Below are 22798 nucleotides of genomic sequence, written 5' to 3'. Positions count from 1 at the left end.
AGGGTAGGAAAGAATTTCAAAAATTCAATTAATGACTAAATATGATCTTAGATTTTAATTAGGATCATGTGGGAACCACTTCTTAGGAGACATACTTAATACTTTAAAACAATTTAGCCAGTAATCATAAGACAAACATCTAAGTAATTATTTTAAAGAATTTTTTATTTTAAATATTTTAAATATACACTTATATTACATGAAGTACACATATACTTAACATTAAAACTGCTTGCAACTGAACATTGGTGGCACAGGCCTTTAATCCCAGTATTTGGGAAGCACAGACCAGGCTAGCCTTCCAGTTAAGGCTCCAAAGCTATAGGGAAACCCAGCCTTGGGGAGAAAAACAAAGCAAAACAAATACCTGCTTATACATTCAATGATCTTATGACCTATCATATTACAGTTAAAATTCAAATTCAAATTTGCCTAATATTGATCAAGGTGAAGCTTTTACTTCCTTTGATGCTGGACAGTAACCTGTGAACCATATAAACCCTTTCCCTCTCAAGTTGGTTCTGGCTAGTCTTTCTCCCAGTAAAAGGAACCAAACTTGATGGAAAGCACAGATAAGCACTGATACAAACACGGACCTTTAAAAAAGCCTACATGGCATTGGAGGAAACTGCAGGCCTTCAAAATCCCTTATTGGGGCATACTGTTGAGGATCTGCACAGGTGTTTCTTGGTGGAGGAGTTGGTGGGATCTGTCCCCTAGGATCACCTGGTAAGGCAGGGCCTCCAGGGCCTCTAACCTTGGGAACAAGTGGAGGAATCAAGCCATGGCCAGCTGGTTGGCATTCAGCATGGACATAGTTGGGCACACCTGCCTTCTGTAACAGAGAAACAATCAGCAGTAAGTAAAGACATTTGATTAACAGCTCCTTTCCTGGGTGTGTGAGGCATAGAAGAAAGCAGTCCATTACATTCTAGTTAGGCTGGGGATAGGCTCAGTATCCCATAAAGGTGCAGGAGCTGCTTATTTGTTATTCTAAGTAGTTTTACTGACTTCACTCTCTCTACACCTCTTCCATATTGTAGTTGAAGTTCTAGCTAGGGCACTAAGACAGCAAAAGGAGATCCACGGAATACAAATTGAAAGTAACAAGTCAAACTTTCACTATTTGCAGATGATATGACAGGTTACATCAGGGAATACCTACCACTGATAGACACCTTTACCAAAGTGGCAGGATACAAAATTAACTAAAAATATAAAAAAATAATCACTAACCCTACTATATACATATGATAAAGGGGCTGAGAAAGGAATCAGAGAAACATCTCCTTTTTTGCATTATCCAAGACAACATAAAATAGCTTGGGGTAATGTTAACCAAACAAGTGAATAACTTATTTAATAAGAATTTTGAGTCTTTAAAGAAAAAAAATTAAAGAAGATACCAGAAAAATGGGAAGATCTCTCATGCTTTTGGATAGGTAGGATCAACATAGTAAAAATAGTAGTCTTTCCAAAAGCAATCTACAGATTCAATGCAATCCCTATCATAAACCCCAGCACAATTCCTCACAACCTTGAAAGAACAATAGTCAGCTTCATATGGAAAAACAGTAGACCCAGGGTAGGCTAGACAATGTTGTATAATAAAGGAACTTCTTTCTGGAGGCATCACTATCCCTTTCTTAAAGCTCTACTGTAGAGGTATAGTCCTGAAAACAGCTTGGATCTTTCACCAAAATAGACAGGAAGACCAATGGAATGAAATTTAAAACACTGATATTAACTTATACATCTACCAATACCTGATTTTTGACAAAGCAGCTAAAATTATACAATGGAATATAAAAAGCATTTTCAACAAATTGTGCTGGCATAACTGGAGGCTGACCTGTAGAAGACTCCAGATCACCATAAATAATACTTAAGTCTAAATATATCAAAGAAAGACCTCACCATAAATCCAGCCACACTGAACCTCCCAGAAGAGAAAGTGGGAGGTATCCATTAACACATTGGTACAGGATACAGCTTCCTGAACATAACTCCAGTACCACAGACTCTGAGATCAACAATTAATAAATGAAATCTCTTGAAATTGAAAAGCTTCTTTAAGACAAAGGACACAGTCAACAAGACAAAATGGCAGCCCATAGAATGGGAAAAGAGCTTCAACAACCCCACATCTGACAGAGCGCTGATTTCCACAATGACAAAGAACTCAAGAAGCTAGGTACCAAAACACCAAATATTCCAATTGAAAAGTATGGTACAGAACTAAACAGAGACACCTAAGAATGTGTTCAAAATCCTCAGCCACCATGGAAATGCAAATCAAAAAACTCTGAGATATCATTTTACTCCTGTCAGAATAGCTAAAATCAAAAACACCAATGACAGTTTATGCTGGAGAGGATATGGGGACTGTAGTCCATTCTTCCACTGCTGGTGGGAGTGCAAACTCATACAGACACTTTGGAAATCAGTATGGTGGTTCCTCAGAAAAATGGGAATCAGTGTACCTCGAGTTTCAGTAATTCCACTCTTAGGCATATACCCAAAATATGCACACTCATACAACAAGGACATCTGTTCAACTATGTTCATTGAAACATTATTTGCTCAACTGAAGAATGGATGGAGAAAATGTGGTACATTTAAAGAATGAAATACTATTCAGAGAATAAACAACGTAATCTGGAAATTTGCTGGCAAATGGAAGGAACTAGATGAAACCATCCTGAATGAAGTAACCCGGTCACAAAATGACAAACATGGTATGTACTCACTCATATATGGCTTTTAGACAGAGCAAAGGATGACCAGCCGACAATCCACAATGCTAGAGAAGCTAGGAAATAAGGCGGACCCTCAGAGAGACATACATGTTGCCGTGGAAAAGGAGAAATGGGCAAGATCTCCCTAGTAAATTGGGAGAATTGTGGATGGTGGGAGTTAGGGAGAAAATGATGAGAGAGGTAGGCATGATGGAACAGGAAGATTGAGTTAGGGAAAGATTAGGGGAGAGCAAGAAAGGAGACATTATAATAGAGGGAGCCATAACAGGTTTTAAGAGAAATCTGGCACTAGGGAAATGCCAAGAGATCTATAAGAATGACTCCAACTCACAATGTGAGCAATAGTGGAAAGGCTGCCATAAATGGCTTACCTTGATAATGAGATTGATAACTAACTTATATGTCATCATAGAACCCTCATCTAGTAGCTGATGGAAACAGAAGCAGCACCCACAGCTAAACACTGAGCCAAACTCCTAGAATGCAGTTTCAGGGAGGGAGAGATGTTGAAAAAAGGGTGAAGGTCAGGCTATAGAAACTCACAGAGGCAGCCTACCTGAACAAGGAGAAACTCATGTACCCAAAACTGATAACTGGGTAATCAGCATTGTACCGATTTAGACCTCCAGAACTTGGGTCTCAGGTAGAAGGCCTGGTAAGTCTAAGGGGCCTCTGAGAGTGTAACCAGGATGTATCCCTGGTGCAAAAAAGGACTTTGGGTGCACATTTTCCATGAAAGGATATTCACTTAGCGTAGCGCCAGGAGGGAGGGCCTAGTCCCTACTTCAAATAATTTGACAGATTTAGATGATCCCACCTGGAAGGCATCACCCTCCCAGTGGAGGGTTACGGGAATAGGATGGGAAGGGAGAGAGAGGAATAGGGATCAGTATCTAAAACAAGAAAAAATAATAAATATAACTAAAAGAAGATTCAAATAAGAGTTCAAGGGAGAAAATCTGAAATCGTGTACAGCACCTAAACAAGCTTTGAATTTCATGTAAACGTTGTACTTCTTTTAGGGCAATATATTGGGCTTCTTTCTCTGTTTTTTATCTTAATATATATATTTTTTTCATTAACAGGAATGGATGTTTTCCTGCATGTACGTCTTCATACTATATACATTCAGTTTTCTGGAAGGATACAATAAGCCTTCAGATCCCTTGAAACAGGAGGTAAGAAGGTGCTGGGAATTAAACCCAAGTTCTTTAGGAGAGCAGCCAGGGCTCTTAACCTGTAAGCCATTTAGCAAGCCTATGTGGATTTTTGAGACAAGATCTGCTTATAAGTCTCACACTGGCTTTTAATTTACCATCTTTCTGATGTAGCCTGCCAAAATGCATGAATTACATGGACTATCAAAACCTGTCTTGTGATCTGTACTATTTCACAGAAGGTTACAAGCCAACAATGAGAATGTTAACTCTAAGTACAGGTATATTATATTAATATCATAATATCACAAAGTAGAAGAGCTCTCACCTTGTTCTAATAAAACAGAGAAACTAGTTGTGAATTCTTGGGTAGAATTCAGTTTCCAATACTTACCCCAGGGTCTGTTGTGGTGGCATTCTTCTTGTATTCCAACGTGGAGGATGCTGGCCCATCTAGACAGGAAAATTAAACCAGGAGAACTTCATGAGTTCTCACTTTATCCCACGACTGTTTCCAGATCCAAGTGACCCTGACATGTTCCACTCCCCCTGGCCAGTACAGAGAACAACTGGACACAAATACAATAGTATTCCTCATTAGGGTCCCCAAAGCACCATGAGAACCTTGGAAATTTCAATAGGAAAAAAACACATTCTTTTGCAGTGTGCTGGTGACCTTTCCAACAGGCTCTTAGGTAATCTTACTGAGGTATCCTAAGGGAAGAACTCAGGATGAAGCATCTGCTTCCTCTGTCTATGTGTGCCATCCCTTCCCTCAGTATATAACATATATTTTTGGTAAAAAGTGCCCTTATAGATAACAAATACACAATGAAAATTTAAATGCTTTCATTTTATACTTAATGTGATTTTGTGTCATACCTACAATAGATACACATCTTTCCCACCTTCAGAGGGTAGTGAGTGATAACTGAAGAGGTCCTGGGAGAGTCACTCAACTAGATGAAAAATGATTAAATAAGGTAACTAATAAAGAACATGAAACCAAAAAATTTTACTGGTTGTCTTACACATATCAACTTACATTTTCCTGGCTAAAATTTTTCACTACTACACTGGATATAAATAAATGGTTTAAAAAGTTGAGAAGTTAAAAAAAAAGTTAACAGGTTTGCTATTGAAAAGAGTATTACAACCCTTGAAGGAAACCCTTCAAATGGCAACAAAACTAACCTTAACACATACATTAGATGACATACATGAAATATGACACAACAAGAAAGGGCTAGAGAAATGGGTTTACAGGGTAATGGTATGGGCTGCTCCTCCTTTAGGACTTATGCTTAATAGCAAGCCACTACACAGCAGCACACAACCATCTGTAACTCCACTTCCTGGGGCACTGATGTCCTGTTATAGCATTCTGTGGAATCATACACATATATCATACACAGAAATCAGATGGTAGAGATGACAGATTAATGGGTGCTAACGGGGAATGCAACTAGGCCAAAGGAGAGAAGTGACTTATAGTGAACTGCAATGTGGATGGTGTCAGGGAAAAGAATATAAACCTATGACAACTGAAATGGTACTTGTCTATTACTTGAAATCATGAATTACTGTGTAGAAACTTGAGTAACCAAAGGGGACATTAGGATGTAAAACCAAAAATTATTTTTATTTAAAAATGTAAGTGTATAAAAAAATTTCAAGGACTTCAAAAATACTTATGTTGGAGAGGCTGTGGAGGAAGAGGAATGATCATCCACTGCTGGTGGGAGTGCACACTTGTACAGCCATTTTGGAGATCAGTATGGCGGTTCCTCAGGAAAACAGGAGTCAGTCTACCACAGGTCTGGCAATGCCACTCTTAGGCATATACCCAAATGATTTACATCCATGCAACAAAGACATATGCTCAACTATGTTCATAGCAGCATTATTTGTAATAGCAAGAACCTGGAACTGAAGAATGGATAGAGAAGATGTGGCACATTTACACAACGGAATACTACTTTACAGAAAAAAAAAAAAAAAAAAAAAAAAAAAAAACAATGGAATCTTGAAATTCACAGGCAAGTGAATGGATCTTGAAGAAACCACCCTGAATGAGGTAACCCAGTCACAAAAAGGGGAACATGATATGAACTCACTCATATATGGAATTTAGACATACAGTAAAGGATCACCAGCCTATAATACACACCTCCAGAGAAACTAGGATACAAGGAGGATTCTAAGAGATTCACTTAAGGTCAGTCAGAGAAGGGGAAAGGGACAACGTCTCTGAGCATTTTGGTATTGGGGGGGGGGACAACAGTGAGTGTAGAGGGAGCTAGGAGAAAGAGAAGGGGAGTAGAGGAAAGCACATGGGACTTGAAAGATTGAGTCAGAGGAGCAATAGACGAGAGGAGAGAGAGAGACAGAAAAGAGAGAGAGAACGATAAAAGAGGGAGCCATTAAAGGTTTGAAGAGAAAACTGACTCTAGAGAAATATCCAGTGACCTACAAGACTGACCTCAACTAACAATTTGAGCAACAATGGAATGGTTACCATAAATGCCATTTCATGATAAGGAAATCAAAGACCCTAACCCTAACCCTAACCCTAACCCTAACCCTAACCCTAACCTAACTAACTTATCCTGCATCATGGAGCCCCTCATCTAGTAGCTGATGGAAACAGAAGCAGACACCCACAATTAAACACTAAGCTGAACTGGAATCTAATGCAGAGAGGGAGGACAAGACCAGACTTCAGAAACACACAGAGACAGCTGACCTGAACAAGGAGGAGCTAATGGGCCCCAGACTGATAGCTGGGAATCCATCATGGGACTGAATCAGACCGCCTGAACATGGGTCTCTGTTAGAAGGCCTGGGCAGTCCAAAGGACCTTGGAAAGAGGAACCAGGATGTATACCCGGTGCACAAATGGACTTTGGGAGCACATTCCTTTAACCTGGAGGCAGAAGGGGAAGCCTATTCCCTACTCGAAATGACTTGACAGATTTAGGTGACCCTTCCTGGAATGCATCACCCTACGTGTGGAGTGGGGTGGTGGGAGTGGAGGGTGGTCTGAGGGCATGGGAGAATGGGAGAGAGGGAAAGAGCAAGTGAGGGAGAGGTAACTGGGATTGATACGTAAAATAAATAAAGAAACAAACAAATAAAAATTGTATATCTCCCTCTTTAAAAAAATAAAATACAATCATGTGGGAACTGCTATTCAGGAGTAATACTTGAAACCACTTTTAAATAACTTTTAGAAAACATATAACTAATTATTCAAATAATGGCCCCAATGCATTCCTATGAAATGAAACACACATAATTAAAATCTAAAAACTACTTGCAAGTGGGCATTGTTGATACAGGCATTTAATCCCAACACTTGGGAAGCAGAGAGATGTAGATTTCTGTGAGTTCACAGCTAGTCTGTTCTACTGAGTGAGTTCCAGGGCAGGCTTCCAACATATACAAAAACTTTGCCTTGGGGAGAATAAAACAATCAAACAAAAATACCCCACAAACAGCCTGTACATTTGCTGATCTTCTGGCCTATCACAGCACAGTTCAAATTCAATGTTCCCTGAGGTGGATCAAGGTGAAACCTTGTCTTACTTTGTTGATGGAATGTATCTTTGAACCATGAAATCGGTTTCCCCCTCAAGTTGGTTCGGGACAGTATTTCTCCCAGTAACAGAAACCAAACTTGAGTAAAAGAACAGACAAACATTGATACATGCAGGGACCTTTAAAAATGCCTACCTGGCACTGGAGAGAAAGGTGGGCCTGCAAAGTCCCTGGGTGTGACATACTGTCCGGAATCTCCACAGATGTTTCCAGGAGGAGGTGGAGGCAGGATTGGACCTCTTGGATTCCCTGGAAAGGCAGGGCCTCTAGGGCTTCTGACCAAAGGATCCAGTGGAGGAATCACGTCATGACCAACCGCATTGCATTCAGGAGGGCTAGAGTTGGGCAAAGGTGCCTTCTGTAACAGAGTCACAATAAACAGTCAGTGAAGCTTCTTGATTCATAGCTCCTTTCCTGTGAGTGTAGGAATTCCAGAAAGCCTGGAAACAGCCTGAGTTTTCCACATGTGTGTGAGAGCCACTTATTCACAGTCAGAAGTAGTTTTACTATCTCAACAGAAAGCTTTATGGATGGAACTAATCTTCTACCTAGCTCCACCTCAAACACAAGTACAGTAAAAGCAGATCAAAACAGACACTTTAAAAAACAGATATACACCAGGATATGGTGGCACAGGTCATAAATCTCAGAACTTGTCTATTAGAGAAAGGTGAATATCTGTCAGAATGAGGGTGCCTGGTCAATAGAGTGAGTTCCAGGACTGACTCAAGATCTACTGGGAAATCCTACCTCTAGGAAAAAACAACAAACAACAACAACAAAACCCCCCAAAACATAGAACTTTTATCAAACATAAATGCAAAAGGAAAATGTTTAACATGTTGGTGATATCAAAATGATCCAAATTAATTTTATATTTGAAAAATGAAATACATGTTTAGATTCAAATACGATTCAAGGAAGAAAATCTGAAATAGTAGACAGCACATATACAAGCTTTGAAGTTCTTCTAAAAGTTGTACTTCTTTAAGTAGGAGATATCAAGTTTCTTTCTCTTGCTTTTTTTTTTTGTATATTTTTAATGCCAAAGAAATGGGTGTCTTGCTTGCATGTATATCTGCATACTCGACAAATTCATTGTTAAATTTTTGGTTGTGAGCCTTGCCTTTAATGGCTGAGCCATCTCTCCAGCCCTATAAACTCATTGTGAAAGAATGATAGGATAGGGCTTCAGATCCCTTGAATTGGAGGTAAGGATTGTCTGCCTGAAATCATGTGCTGGGATTCAAACCCAGCTCCTATGGGAGAGCAGCCAGTGCTATTAACCTGTTAGCCATTTCTCTAGCTCAGTAGTTTTTTGATTCACAATCTATGTATATTGGCTACACTGGCTTTGAATGTACCATACTCCTGCCTCATGATGTGGGAGTTGGAAAAAACTCGGATCTTGCGGTGAGGTAAGATGGAAATACCCTGGGTTCAATCACATTTCCCATGTTCCAAGAGATGGGTAAAGGACAGTTTAAGTTCAAAGCCCAAATACAAAACCGAAATCTTCAGCACTTGTACTGATATCCCATCACTCAGACATTACTTGATCTAAGAAATAAATCTTGACATTGAAAAAAAAAACTTCTTAGCTACATAGGACTAATAAGAAAGAAAGTCTCCAGCAATTTCAGGTATATTTTCCCTATCTTGGAAGCTATGCAAGATCTCAATACATTGGAGACTTACTGTAAAATAGATTTTCAATAGAGTAAATCTCACAGACTTAACATTCCCATTATGATCCTGACCTGATATCCTACAGGATACATTTCCTGTGTTGCCAATGAAATAAATTCCCTCCAAAATTCTCATATCATTCTCCTAGAAGGTTAAGAGTAGTTGCCATGGCAAAGTACAGACACTTAGGACAACTTAGCTGGTTCTAGTCTAGTACTTGAACACTTGATTTACCGTATAGGAACATGTGAAGCAAAAGAGAAAATTATGCTGTATAGTATAAACAACAAATAACTGTTATTTTCTTTTTTTATTTGTAAAGGTTTATTTATAAAATGCATGCATATTACCCAGACTGATTTTTAGCAAGTATAATTGCAAAATTACCTTCTTCCAAAGGTTCATACATTTTTACAGTTACATATGGCTTTTTCTATTACACTAAATTTATAGCAAGTATAACTTTTTATTAAAATGACAGGAGAATTAAATCCCAATGTGATTAACCACAAATAACATATTAAAGGTAAATGTTTTTAAATGCATGAAATAAGTTTCTTTTTTGTAAAATAAATGAGCATTTCCTCTAAAAAAAAAAAAAAGTGTGGAAGATGTAGCCTTATAGCCCAGATGATAACGTATTTGTCTAACATTCAATAAGCCCTGTGTTTGATCCTCAGCATAAACCATGTGTACTGTACAGTATGTAGTCCCTGTTCTAGGGAGACACTGGCAGGAAGATTAGAAGTTCAGGCTAGTCCTCAGCTAAATAGTAAGTTTGAGGTTAGCCTGGGCTACAAAAACACCCTGTCTCAAAGGCAGAGAAGAAGAGAGGGAGAATCAAGGAAAAAGGAGGTAAGAGGAAAAGGAGAGAGATGGATGTATAGATAGATGATAGGTAGATGGATAGATGGATAGATGGATAGATAGATAAGTGGATAGGTTGGTAGGTAGACAGACAGATGATGATCCTTGGCCACGATATACCTGAAGGGCTATTAAACCTTTCAGATGGGAAACTGGCTACTGTTGGGATTGAGGACAGTTCAATTTGGCAGCAAGAGATGGGCTTTGAGTTTCTTTGCCAGTGAGGCGATCAGGCTTTGCATCCTGAGGTCTTTGTAATAAAGTATCATCTTGATCGCATCCCTGTGCATACCCAGCCCCATTATACAACACCTTCTGTCTATGGCGATCTTCTCATAGCTGTTCAGGCACCTCGCTTGTGTTGATGGATTTTTTTTTATTTTATTTAATTTTATATAACAAAGTCCTATTAAATGGAAACAAACTTTTATACACAAGATTGAAGATTGATCCTGGTTAGGAATAACTGTTATTTTCAATTGTAAAGGCTGGAAAGAAGTTGAGGAATTCAACAAATTCAGTGAGGTCCATGACTGGCACTATATTTAATGGGAAATGGGAACACTATCTCTAGTAAAAAAAAATAGAAAAGAAAACATAGACACTTTTTAATCGAACACACACACACACACACACACACACACACACACATACACACAGAGGAAAATGATTGATATGTGGACATTTATAAAATGACAAAGTCATTTGAAAAGTAAAATACATACATATTAATATTCAAATAAGATTCCAAGGAAGAAAATATGAAATTTTGTAAAGCAAGTAAACAAGCTTGGAAGTTCATGTAAAAGTTGAACTTCTTGAATGGGAGATATCTGGTTTCTTTCTCTTGTTGGATTATTTTAGTATTTTTTTTTAATTTCACAGATATGGTATATTTTCCTGTATGTATGTCTGCATACTATAGTCATTCAGTGTTCTTTAAGGATAGAATATGCAAATCCCTTGGAGGTAAGATGGATTGTGAGCCACCACTCCTAGCTTGGGAATTAAACCTAGGTCCTGTAGAAAAGGAGCCAATGCATTTAACTTGAATGCCATTTCTCAAGTCTGTGTGGTTTAATGAGGCACATTCTGCATATATAGCCCACACTGGCTTATATATTCCCATCCTACTGCCTCACTCTGGAAACTGCTGGGATCACATGTACCATCAAACAAAGGCTAGTGAGCTAAACAATTTCACATAAGGTTACAGACCAACAAAGAAAGTTAATGCTAAGTGCAAGTATATTTAACTCAAGCCTTGCTCTAAAGTAAAGGTGTGCATCCACGGGTAGAATTCAATGTTCAGTAGAATTCAATGTTCAATGATGTTTGATGGCATTCTTCCCAGAATACAATGTGCAGGATAAATACATATATAATAGGTAAAATACATACATAATAGGATCGCAAAAAGATTTCAAGAAAGAAAATCTGAAAGAGGGTACTGAAAGTAAACAAGCTTGGAATTCATCTAAAAGTGTACTACTTGAAGTGAGAGATATCTGGTTTATTTCTCTTGTTTGTATATTTTAGGATATTTTTTATTTCAGAGACATGGGAATTTGCCTGCATGTATTTCAACATATTGTATTCATTCAATATTCTGGAAATATACGATAGAGCATCATATCCCATGAACAGGAATTAAGAAGGATGGTCATCAACCACACAGGAGTGGGGAGTTAAACCCATGTCCTGTAGGAGAGCCAGCCAGTGGTCTTAAAAGTGTAAGCCATTTCTCTACTCTAGGTGAATTTTTTGAGGCAAATCATCTTAAATAACCCAGACTGGCTTGAAATTCCCCTCCTCCTGGGTCAGCCAGCAAATTGCAAGGAACGCATGGACCATCAAACTCTGGCTTGTATTCTGTAAAATTTCACAGAAAGTTACAAGCCAACAATGAAAGTGTTACACTTAATTGAAAGTATATTTAATTAATATCACATATGAAACAACTCTAGGCTTGTTCTAATAAAATAAGAAACCAGTTGTTGATCTATAGGTAGAATACAATTTCTAATACTTACCACAGGGTCACGTTTGGTGGCACTCCTACCAGATTCCAATGTGGAAGTTACTGGTGCATCTAGACCGAAAAATGAAACCAGTGAAACTCATGAGTTCTCACATTATTCCCAGACCATTTCCAGATCCAAATGACAGTGACTTGTTCCACTCCCCTTGCTGGGACACAGAACAGGTGGACATGAAGCGGCCCCAGATTTAGACAAAATTCAAAATTACGGACATACTTTTGTAGTATGTGGCTGATGCATAAAAATGACACTTGGCAAACTTGACATGTCAACCTAAAGGAACAAATTTGGATACAGCATGTACTTCCTGTTTTCAAGGTGTGCCAACCTTTCCCTACTATCATATACTTTCAGTTTATAGGAACCCTTATAGATAATGCAACAATTACACAATGAAAATTGAAATTTCTGAATTTTATTATTTCTTAATATTAGTTACTATAATATCTATAGTAGATAAACAGCATTCCCTACATTAGTGAATAGTTAGTGATAGCTGAAGACATCCTGAAGGAATCAATCGACTGTATATAAAAATATTAAATTAGATAATTAAGAACAAGAACACAAATTATTTTACTGGTAGTGTTTTACATATCCATTGATATTTGCCTGCCTAATGTCCTTGTGTGGTAAACAGGATCTATGTAAATGCCTTAAGAAGAATGATGGAAGCTATGGAAGAGTAAGTTTGTATTACGACCAAATACAGGAAACCCTTCCTCTCCCATCAAAGCCAATCTTCAACACATACATTGGATTACAAGCCAAAAATATTAGACAAAATAAAGGTCTGGATAAATAGCTTAAGTGGTGAAGGGTATAGGAAATCATTACTATGGCATCAAAACTAACCTTACACACATACACACATTAGATACATGCCTATATCTGACACAGCATGAATGGTGTGCTCAAATGGCTCCAGTGCTCAAGTGGAAAATCTATTCTTTCTTTGGACCCGTGCTTGGTTCACAGAAACCACACAGCAGCTGACAGTCATCTGTAACTGCAATACCAGGGTCTCTGATGGCTCCTTCTGTCCTTCTCACTTCTCACACATGAATACATGAGATACACAGAAAGAAGATTGAAACATTGGAACAATCATGGGATATCTGCCAAGGAGGGCTGATAACAGGGCATACTACCAGCCCAAAAGAGACAAGTGCCTTGCACCGAAGCTCTATGTAGATGCTGGGAGCAAAGCCCAAGTCCTAAGTTTCTGCCGGAGAAGCCAGCATTAAACAGTAACCTACCCTTTTATCAACCACAGACGCTTCCCTCTAGAAACACAGAGTAAAACATAGTCATTATGGAACCATGTTGATGGGACACTGCCTGGGTCTAATATTAACACAGCCAAATAAGACTTTACTTCAATTAAAATTTGGGTGACTATAGCTGAAGGACATATACGTTTGTCTGGAACCAGATGTTTCTACTGTGCCTCTTTGGGGAAAGTAAGATGGAATGCGACTTGGCACCTCCACGTTTCTCAGGATCCAAGATTTAGGACTAGGACAGTGAAGTTGAGCCTGTGTACGGTTCATTTATGCAACCAAAAACTCCAGATCATGTTTTTGATGGGCCCAACTCAACACCACAATACATGATCAAACGAATAAATCTTGAGTGGAAATATGTACTTGTTAAGTACATAGCATTAATAAGAAATAACATCACTAACACTTTCAGGTGCATTTGTCCTATCTAAAGAGCTATATGAGATCTCAGTGCACTGAAGACTTAAGGTAAAAGAGCTTTTCAATGGAGTAAATTTTCAGAATTCACATTCCTATCATAAGACCAACCTGACATCCTAAAAGTGAAATTCCCTGTAATGTAAGAGAAAGCACTTGCACCCCAAAAAAGGCATATCATTCACCTAGGAGCATAAGACTAGAGGCCATGGCAGAGAGGAGCACTGATTGGTTCTTCTTATTCTTCTTCATGTTATAGACACATGGATACATGATTCACAGCAATAAAATAGTAAGTGTATTTTAGATTTTAAACATGATTGGGTGGGAACAATTTCTTTGGGGGAAAACTTTGAAGTAATTGACTCCAGAATTTTTAGCCAAAACATCGAGTCATTACATGCTATATTGGCCTCGTTACATTCTCATCAATGAAGACACAGAAATTTCATCTGAAAATGGTTTGCAGTTGGGCATGTGTGGCCCTGGAATTTACTCTCCGCACCTGGGAATAAAATATATGTGGCTATCTATGATATTAGGGAGGCCTGATGAACAGAAAATTCCGGGACAGGCACACCATGTGAGGTGGAGAGAAAAAAAAAGAAAAAGAGGCAATAAAAACAGACACAACTTGGAAATTTACAGTTCTACTGGCCTGGCAGAACACAATTCATTTTCAAAATTCCACAATGTGTATCAAGGTGAAGCCTTGACATCAAAGACTGTTGGACCGTAAACTGAGATCCCTCACGACCCTTTCCCTATCAAGTTGTTTCTGGCCACTGTTTCTCACAGAATCTAGAACCAAATATTAAGGAAAGCACAGATCAACATTGAAACATACTCAAGACTTTTAAAACAAAACCTACCTGGCATTGGAGGAAACGGTGGGCCCACAAAGTCCCCTGGTGGGACATACCATCCAGGACCTCCAAAGATGTTTCCTGGAGGAGGGGGTGGTGGGATCTGGCCTCTTGGATCCACTGCAAAGGCAGGGCCCTGGGGTCCTCTAAGCTCAGGACCAAGTGGAGGAGTCAAGTCATGGCCAGCTGCATCATGTGCACCATAGCCAGAGGTGGGCAAATGTGTCTCCTGTAAAAAGAGTGACAATATGCTGTCATTGAGGTAGTCTGCTTCACTACTCCTTTCCTGGGAGTGTCAGGCACAGAAGAAAGCATTCTATGACATTCCAGCAATCCATGTACAGCCCCAGGTTTCCAACTGTGTGTAGGTGCCGCGTAATCGCTCTCCTAACTAGGTTTACTAGTTCAGCACAAATCAATAAACATGGCAGTTACACTCTCCCTAGCTCCCTCTCAAACAAAAACACAGTTCATGCTGATCTAGATAGACAGACACTTTATGAAATAGATATGCACCAGGAGGTAGGTAGAGACAATGGCCTTCAATACATGGACTAGAGTTCAGATAGTGGTATAGTCCTGTCAGTATGTGGCCACATTGTCAATACAGTGGGATCGAAGACTGGAATCATCTCTAATGGAAAAACCTTTCTGGAGTGGAAAAATAAAGACACTTTTTATCAGACACACACAAATGGGAAAACTTTTGAGATGAGGACATGTTCACAATGAACAAAATCAAGGGTGTATGTGAAAAGTAATATAGATACAAATTAAGATTCCAGTATGATTTGCAGGAAGGAAGTCTGAAATAGAGCATTGCAAGTAAACAAGTTTGGAATGTCATCTAAAAGTTCTAAAAGTTGATGTGGGAGATAATTTTTTTTCTTTTATTTTCCTGTTGTATTTGTTAGCATTTTTTTCCCATTTCATATAAAGGGCATTTTTGACTGCATGTATGTCTGCATGCTGTTTTCACTCACTGTTCTTGAAGGGCAGAATAGGATATCAGATCCCTTGAACTGGAGTTAAGATGGGTAGTGAGCCACCACAGAGTTTCTGGGAATCAAATCCAGGTCTTTCAGAAGAGCAGTGAGTGCTTTTAATAGTGTATGCCTTTTCAGTTCTACCAGGTTTTTAAGGCGCATTCTGTCCCTATAGCCCAGGCAGGCTTTGAAAATACCATGCTCCTGCCTGAACCTGCGAAATGCTAGGAACATGTGAGCCATCAATCCCTGGCCCGTGATCTGTACGATTTCACAGAAGGCTACTAGTCAACAATGAGTAGTAATGCTAGGTGCAAGTATACTTAATAAATATCACAACGCACAAGAGCTCAAGTCTTGTTCTGATGAAACCAAGAAACTCCTTGTGGATCCACGGGTAGATGCCAGTGCCCAAAACTTACCATGGGGTCGTGTTTGGTGGCACTCTTCCCGGACTCCAATGTTGAGTACACTGGCTCACCTAGAAGTTAAACCAGGAAAATTCATGAGTTCTCCCTTTATTTTCAGGAGGTATCCCAATCCAAATACCACTGACATGTCCAACTCCCCTTGTCGGGATAGAATACAGGGCGACAGGAATACGATAGCAATGCTCATCACAGTGACAAAATCAGCCTCAGACATGGGAGAATTTCGATAGAACACATATGGGTTTGAAGTGTGCTGGTGACATGTACAGCTGGCTCTTAGGCAATCTTGCCTTATCAGCCTTAAAGAACAACTAGAGATTCAGCATTCATGTCCTGTCTGCATGGTATGCCAACCTTTCCTTCAGGACTGGACAGGCACTGTTATGTTCGAGTACTCTTACACATAACACAACAAATATACAATGAAAAGTTCAATTTCTTAATATTATTTTATTTCTTTATGTCCATTGCATTTATAACTACAACAGATAAACACCTTTCCTGATTCAGTGTATAATGAGTGATAGAAGCAGGCATCCCGACAGATTAAATCTACTAAATATGAAATGATGGAGTAAGATAAGTAATTAAGAACAAGAAAACAAATGATTTTACAGGTAGTCGTTTAAATATCCACTGACTTCGGCAGGCTTCATATCGTTGTAGGAAACGGGATGGATATAAATGGCCTGCCATCTATGAGATGATACCCATGGAACTCAGGAGAGTTTGTATTATGGCCGGATAATGGAAGGCATTACTATGGCATCAAAAATAACCTGACACATACACATACACACACATTAGCTGTAACACATATATCGCTCACAGCATGAATGGTGTGGTCAAATGGTCAAGGGAAAAGTCGACTCTTCCTTAGGGCCCGTGCTTGGTTCACAGAAACTACACTGCAGCCGACAGCCATCTGTAACTGCAATTCCAGGGTCTCTGCTGGCTTCTTCTGTCCTTCACATGCCTCACACATGAATGTGATACACAGAAAGAAGATGGAAGCATTTCCACATACATGGGATATCTGCCAAGGAGGGCTGCTACCAGGGCATACTTCCAGGCCAAGAAAGAATAGTGCTTGCACAGAAGCTCTATGTAGATGCTGGAAACAAAGCCCATGTCTTCAGTTCTGCTGGAGGAGCCAGTACTAACCAGTCACCTACCATTTTTTTCCAGCCACAGACCCTTCTATCTGGAAGCACAGAGTAAAATATACTCATTATGGAACCATGTTGATGGGACACTGCCTGGGTTTAATATTAACACTGCCAAATAAGACTTTACTTCAATTAAAACTTGAGTGAATATAGCTGCAGGTACCTATACGTTTGTCTGGAACCAGATGTTTCTACACATTCCTGGTCTAAAGAAATAGATAGTAGTGGTGAAGATATCCCCAATACTCAGACTGCACATAATAATCCAATTAAAAGATACTATCCATATTGAAAGCAAAGGGAAATAACTTACTCATAAGATTAGTAATCATATCACACTTCCTTTCCAAAAACTAATCTGAAATTCTAATTGCATTAGGCTTCCAACTGAGCAACAGCAGCAGTGCAGAAGGAACAGCAGTCACCTAAGCAGCCAATGAGAAGAACTGACTGCCATGGAAAGTGCCAGGTCTCCTTGTGTTTCAGGATGTGCCTGCATGTGCAGTTTGCACTTTCGGGAGCTGGTTGTTGGCAAGGGGGCATCGAGTCTGGTGGGGGCTCATATATACTTTCATGATGTGTGAGTGAGGACACTGTGCCTCTTTGGGGAAAGTAAGATGGAATGTGACACGGCACCTCCACGTTTCAGGATCCAATATTTAGTAATAGGACAGTGAAGGTGAACCCCTGTACAGTTCACTTATGCAACCAAAAGCTCCAGACCATGTTTTTGATGTGCCCAACTCAACACCACAATACATGATCAAACGAATAAATCTTGAGTGAAAATATGTACTTGTTAAGTACATAGCATTTATAAGAAATAACATCCCTAACACTTTCAGGTGCACTTGTCCTATCTAAAGAGCTATATGAGATCTCAGTGCACTGAAGACTTAAGGTAAAAGAGCTTTTCAATGGAGTAAATTTTCAGAATTCACATTCCTGTCATGAGACCAACCTGACATCCTAAAATTGAAATTCCCTGTAATGTCAGAGAAAGCACTTGCACCCCCAAAAAGGCATATCATTCACCTAGGTGCATAAAACTAGAGGCCATGGCAGAGAGGAGACACCTAGGAGCACTGATTGGATCTTCTTCTTCTTCTTCATGTTATAGACACATGGATACATGATTCACAGCAACAAAATAGTAAATGTATTTTAGATTTTAAACATGATTGGGTGGGAACAATGACTTTGGGGGAAAACTTTGACGTAATTGACTCTGGAATTTTTAGCCAAAACATCGAGTCATTACATGCTATATTGGCCTCGTTACATTCTCATCAATGAAGACACAGAAATTTCATCTGAAAACGGTTTGCAGATGGGCATGTGTGACCCAGGAATTTACTCTCCGCACCTGGGAATAAAATATATGTGGCTATCTATGATATTAGGGAGGCCTGATGAACAGAAAATTCCGGGACAGGCTCACCATGTGAGGTGGAGAGGAAAAAAGAAAAAACAGGCAATAAAAACAGACACAACTTGGAAATTTACAGTTTTACTGGCCTGGCAGAACACAATTCATTTTCAAAATTCCACAATGTGTATCAAGGTGAAGCCTTGACATCAAAGACTGTTGGACCGTAAACTGAGATCCCTCACGACCCTTTCCCTATCAAGTTGTTTCTGGCCACTGTTTCTCACAGAATCTAGAACCAAATTTTAAGGAAAGCAGAGATCAACATTGAAACATACTCAAGACTTTTAAAACAAAACCTACCTGGCATTGGCGGAAATGGTGGGCCCACAAAGTCCACTGGTGGGACATACAATCCAGGACCTCCACAGATGTTTCCTGGAGGAGTGGGTGGTGGGATCTGGCCTCTTGGATCCACTGCAAAGGCAGGGTCCTCGGGTCCTCTAAGCTCAGGAACAAGTGGAGGAGTCAAGTCATGGCCAGCTGCGTCATGTGCACCATAGCCAGAGGTGGGCAAATGTGTCTCCTGTAACAGAGTGACAATATGCTGTCAGTGAGGTAGTCAGCTTCACTACTACTTTCCTGGGAGTGTCAGGCACAGAAGAAAGCATTCCATGACATTCCAGAAATCTATGGACAGCCCCAGGTTTCCACTTGTGTGTAGGTGCCGCCTATTAGCTCTCCTAACTAGGTTTACTAGTTCAGCACAAATCAATAAACATGGCAGTTACACTCTCCCTAGCTCACTCTCAAACAAAAACTCAGTTCATGCTGATCTAGATAGATAGACACTTTATGAAATAGATATGCACCAGGAGGTAGGTAGAGCCAATGGCCTTGAATACATGGACTAGAGTTCAGATAGTGGTATAGTCCTGTCGGTATGTGGCCACATTGTCAATACAGTGGGATCGAAGACTGGAATCATCTCTAATGGAAAAACCTTTCTGGAGTGGAAAAATAAAGACACTTTTTATCAGACACACACAAATGGGAAAACTTTTGAGATGAGGACATGTTCACAATGAACAAAATCAAGGCTGTATGTGAAAAGTAATATAGATACAAATGAAGATTCCACAATGATTTGCAGGATGGAAGTCTGAAATAGAGCATTCCAAGTAAACAAGTTTGGAATGTCATCTAAAAGGTGTAAAAGTTGATGTGGGAGATATCAGTTTTTTTTCTTTTATTTTTCTGTTGTTTTTGTTAGCATTTTTTTTCCATTTCATATAAAGGGCATTTTTCACTGCATGTATGTCTGCAGGCTGTTTTCAGTCACCGTTCTTGAAGGGCAGAATAGGACATCAGATCTCTTGAACTAGAGTTAAGATGGGTGGTGAGCCACCACAGAGTTTCTGGGAATCATATCCAGGTCCTTCAGAAGAGCAGTGAGTGCTTTTAATAGTGTATGCCTTTTCAGTTCTACCAGGTTTTGAAGGCACATTCTGTCCATATAGCCCAGGCAGGCTTTGAAAATACCATGCTCCTGCCTGAACCTGCGAAATGGTAGGAACATGTGGGCCATCAATCCCTGGCACGTGTTCGGTACGATTTCACAGAAGGCTGCAAGTCAACAATGAGTATTAATGCCAGGTGCAAGTATACTTAATAAATATCACAACGCACAAGAGCTCAAGTCTTGGTCTGATGAAACCAAGAAACTCCTTGTGGATCCACGGGTAGATGCCAATGCCCAAAACTTATCCGGGGGTCGTGTTTGGTTGCACTCTTCCTGGACTCCTATATTGAGTACCATGGCTCACCTAGAAGTTAAACCAGGAAAATTAGTGATTTCTCCTTTTATTTTCAGGCTTCCCCAATCCAAATACCACTTATATGTCCCACTCCCCTTGTCTGGATAGAAAATAGGGCTACAGGAATACAATACCACCCCTTATCCCTATGAAAAAAGTAGCCTCATACTTGGTGTCAAAACTAACCTTATACACACAGATGCATTAGCTGACATCCGTATATCGTTCACAGCATGAATGGAGTGGTTAAATGGCCTGAAATCTATGACATGATACTCAAGAATTATACCAGTAATATTTATGAGTTTTCCCTTTATGTCCTGACCATTTGCAGATTCAAATATACTGACATGTTCCTATCTACTTGTCTGGACTGCAAATAGGTCGACAAGTATATAATAGTTTCTCATGATGGGAAAATCTCCTTCAAACTTGTATAAATGCAACAGAAAAGATTTGTTTTTCATTTGTGCTATTGACATTTATAGCTGGCTCTAAGACAATCATGACATGTCAGCCTGAAATACATCTGCAGATGCATCATCCATTTCCATTGTTCTTAATATGGTAACCATTAGCTTATAATAGCACATGTACTTTTATTTACATAATATCTTTACACATAACTCAACACACGCCCCATGAAAATTTCAATTTCTTTTATATATTTCTTTATTTATTTTTTATAACCAAGTCTATTTAAATGAAAACAATCATTAGACAATATTTGGGAATTTGGGCATCATTCTTTCAAATCCACCTCCTGCTGGTAAGGGGCTCTGTCATGGGGGATTCTAAGAAGATACAGAAAACCTTGCTGTAGTCTGTAAGGCTGCTTTGTCCAGCTGTTTTGAATGTAAGATCACCTGCTACTCTGTTTAAGGTGGTGTGCCTTGATCAAACCACATTAGTCTGACAGGAATCCACAATTTTTCATATTCTGTGGAAACAAAAATAGAAATCCTTGCCCCAGTAACTTGTCCTTGACTTACACTTCAGAGCCAAATATTTTTTTATTTAATTTATTATTTTTCATGTCCATCCCAGTACCCTCTCCCTCTCTCCCTCCTTCCTTCCCTCACTTCCTTCCTCCTTCCCTCACTTCTTCTCTCCCTCCTTCAATCCCTCCCTTCCTCCCTCACTTTTACCTTCTCTGCCCTCTCACCTGCACCAAACCACCCTCCCCTCCCATCCCCACACACCAATACCATATGTAGTGTGATGCCATCCAGTTAGGGTCATGTAGATCTGACAGGTCATATGAAGTAGGAACTAGGGCTTCTCTCCTGTCTCTAGGTTAAGGCAGTTATCCCTCCAAGGGGGATGTGTTCACAAGGTCCTTTTGTGCACCAGAGATACATCCTGGCTCCACTGTCTGAGGTCCCTTAGACTGTTCAGTCTTTCTGGCAGAGACTCATATTCAGTGAGACCTGAGTCAGTCCCATGATGGCTTACCAGCTATCAATCTGAGGGCCTGTTAGCACCTCCTTGCTCAGGTAAGCTGTCTCTGTGTGTTTCTGCAGCCTGGCCTTGTCCTTTCCATCTCCATCTGGGTTCTAGTTCTACTCAGTGTATGTATGAGTATTTGCTCCTGTTTCCAACAGACATTAGATGAGGTTTCCATAGAAAAGTTAGTTGTCGACCTCAATCTCTGGGATGGGCATTCAGGGTAGCCTTTCCACGGAAGCTCAATATGTTAGTTGGTGGCAGTCTTGTAGTTCTCTAGACATTTCTTTATGTTCAATTTTATCTTCAAACCAATATTGGCTCCCTCTTTTGTGTTCTCCCTCTTTCTCTCTCTATGTCTCTCTCTCTCTCTCTCTTTCTCTCTCTTGTCTTCTATTCCTAACTGGGCTCAATCTTCCTGGTCGCACGTGTTTTTCTTTCCTCTCCCACATTTTCTCTTACTTCTCTCTCCATTAGCTTCCCAGAGCACAGGGGGATTCATCCCTTCCTGGTTCTTTGAGGGACTTTACATGAATCTCTTAGAATATACCTTGTATACTAGTTCCTCTGGTGGTATGAATTATAGGCTGGTGATCCACTGATCTAGGTCTAACATCCATATATGAGTGAGTACATACTTCGTTCCTCTTTTTGTGACAGGGTTACCTCATTCAGGATGGTTTTTTTCAAGTGCCATCCACTTGCCTGCGAATTTCAAGATACCATTAATTTTTTCTGCAGAGTAGTATTCCATTGTGTAGATGTGCCACATCTTCATTATTCATTCTTCAATTGAGGGATATCTAGGTTGATTCCAGGTTTTTGCTATTACAAATAGTGCTGCCAAGAACATTGTTGAACAGATGTCTTTTGTGCATGGACGTGGATCATTTGGGT

At 39.7% G+C, this 22798-nt stretch overlaps 1 protein-coding gene across 1 annotated transcript in view; it reads right to left on the bottom strand.

Moving 5' to 3' along the window:
* Positions 1 to 612: 612 nt before the first annotated feature.
* The window catches only part of LOC127214786 (melanoma inhibitory activity protein 2-like), a gene marked incomplete at its 3' end in the record, with an annotated part of 99890 nt that continues 77704 nt past the window's right edge, over positions 613 to 22798 (bottom strand). The window contains 4 exon segments of the mRNA XM_051175048.1: positions 613 to 835; positions 4311 to 4369; positions 7652 to 7874; positions 12106 to 12164. Of these exon segments, the coding sequence (XP_051031005.1) occupies positions 613 to 835; positions 4311 to 4369; positions 7652 to 7874; positions 12106 to 12164 (564 nt within the window).

Source organism: Phodopus roborovskii, unplaced genomic scaffold, assembly GCF_943737965.1.
Source record: "Phodopus roborovskii unplaced genomic scaffold, PHOROB, whole genome shotgun sequence".
In the NCBI taxonomy this organism is placed as follows: domain Eukaryota; kingdom Metazoa; phylum Chordata; class Mammalia; order Rodentia; family Cricetidae; genus Phodopus; species Phodopus roborovskii.
Note: the sequence above shows the minus strand (reverse complement) of the source record. Positions and strands in the feature narration are given on the sequence as shown.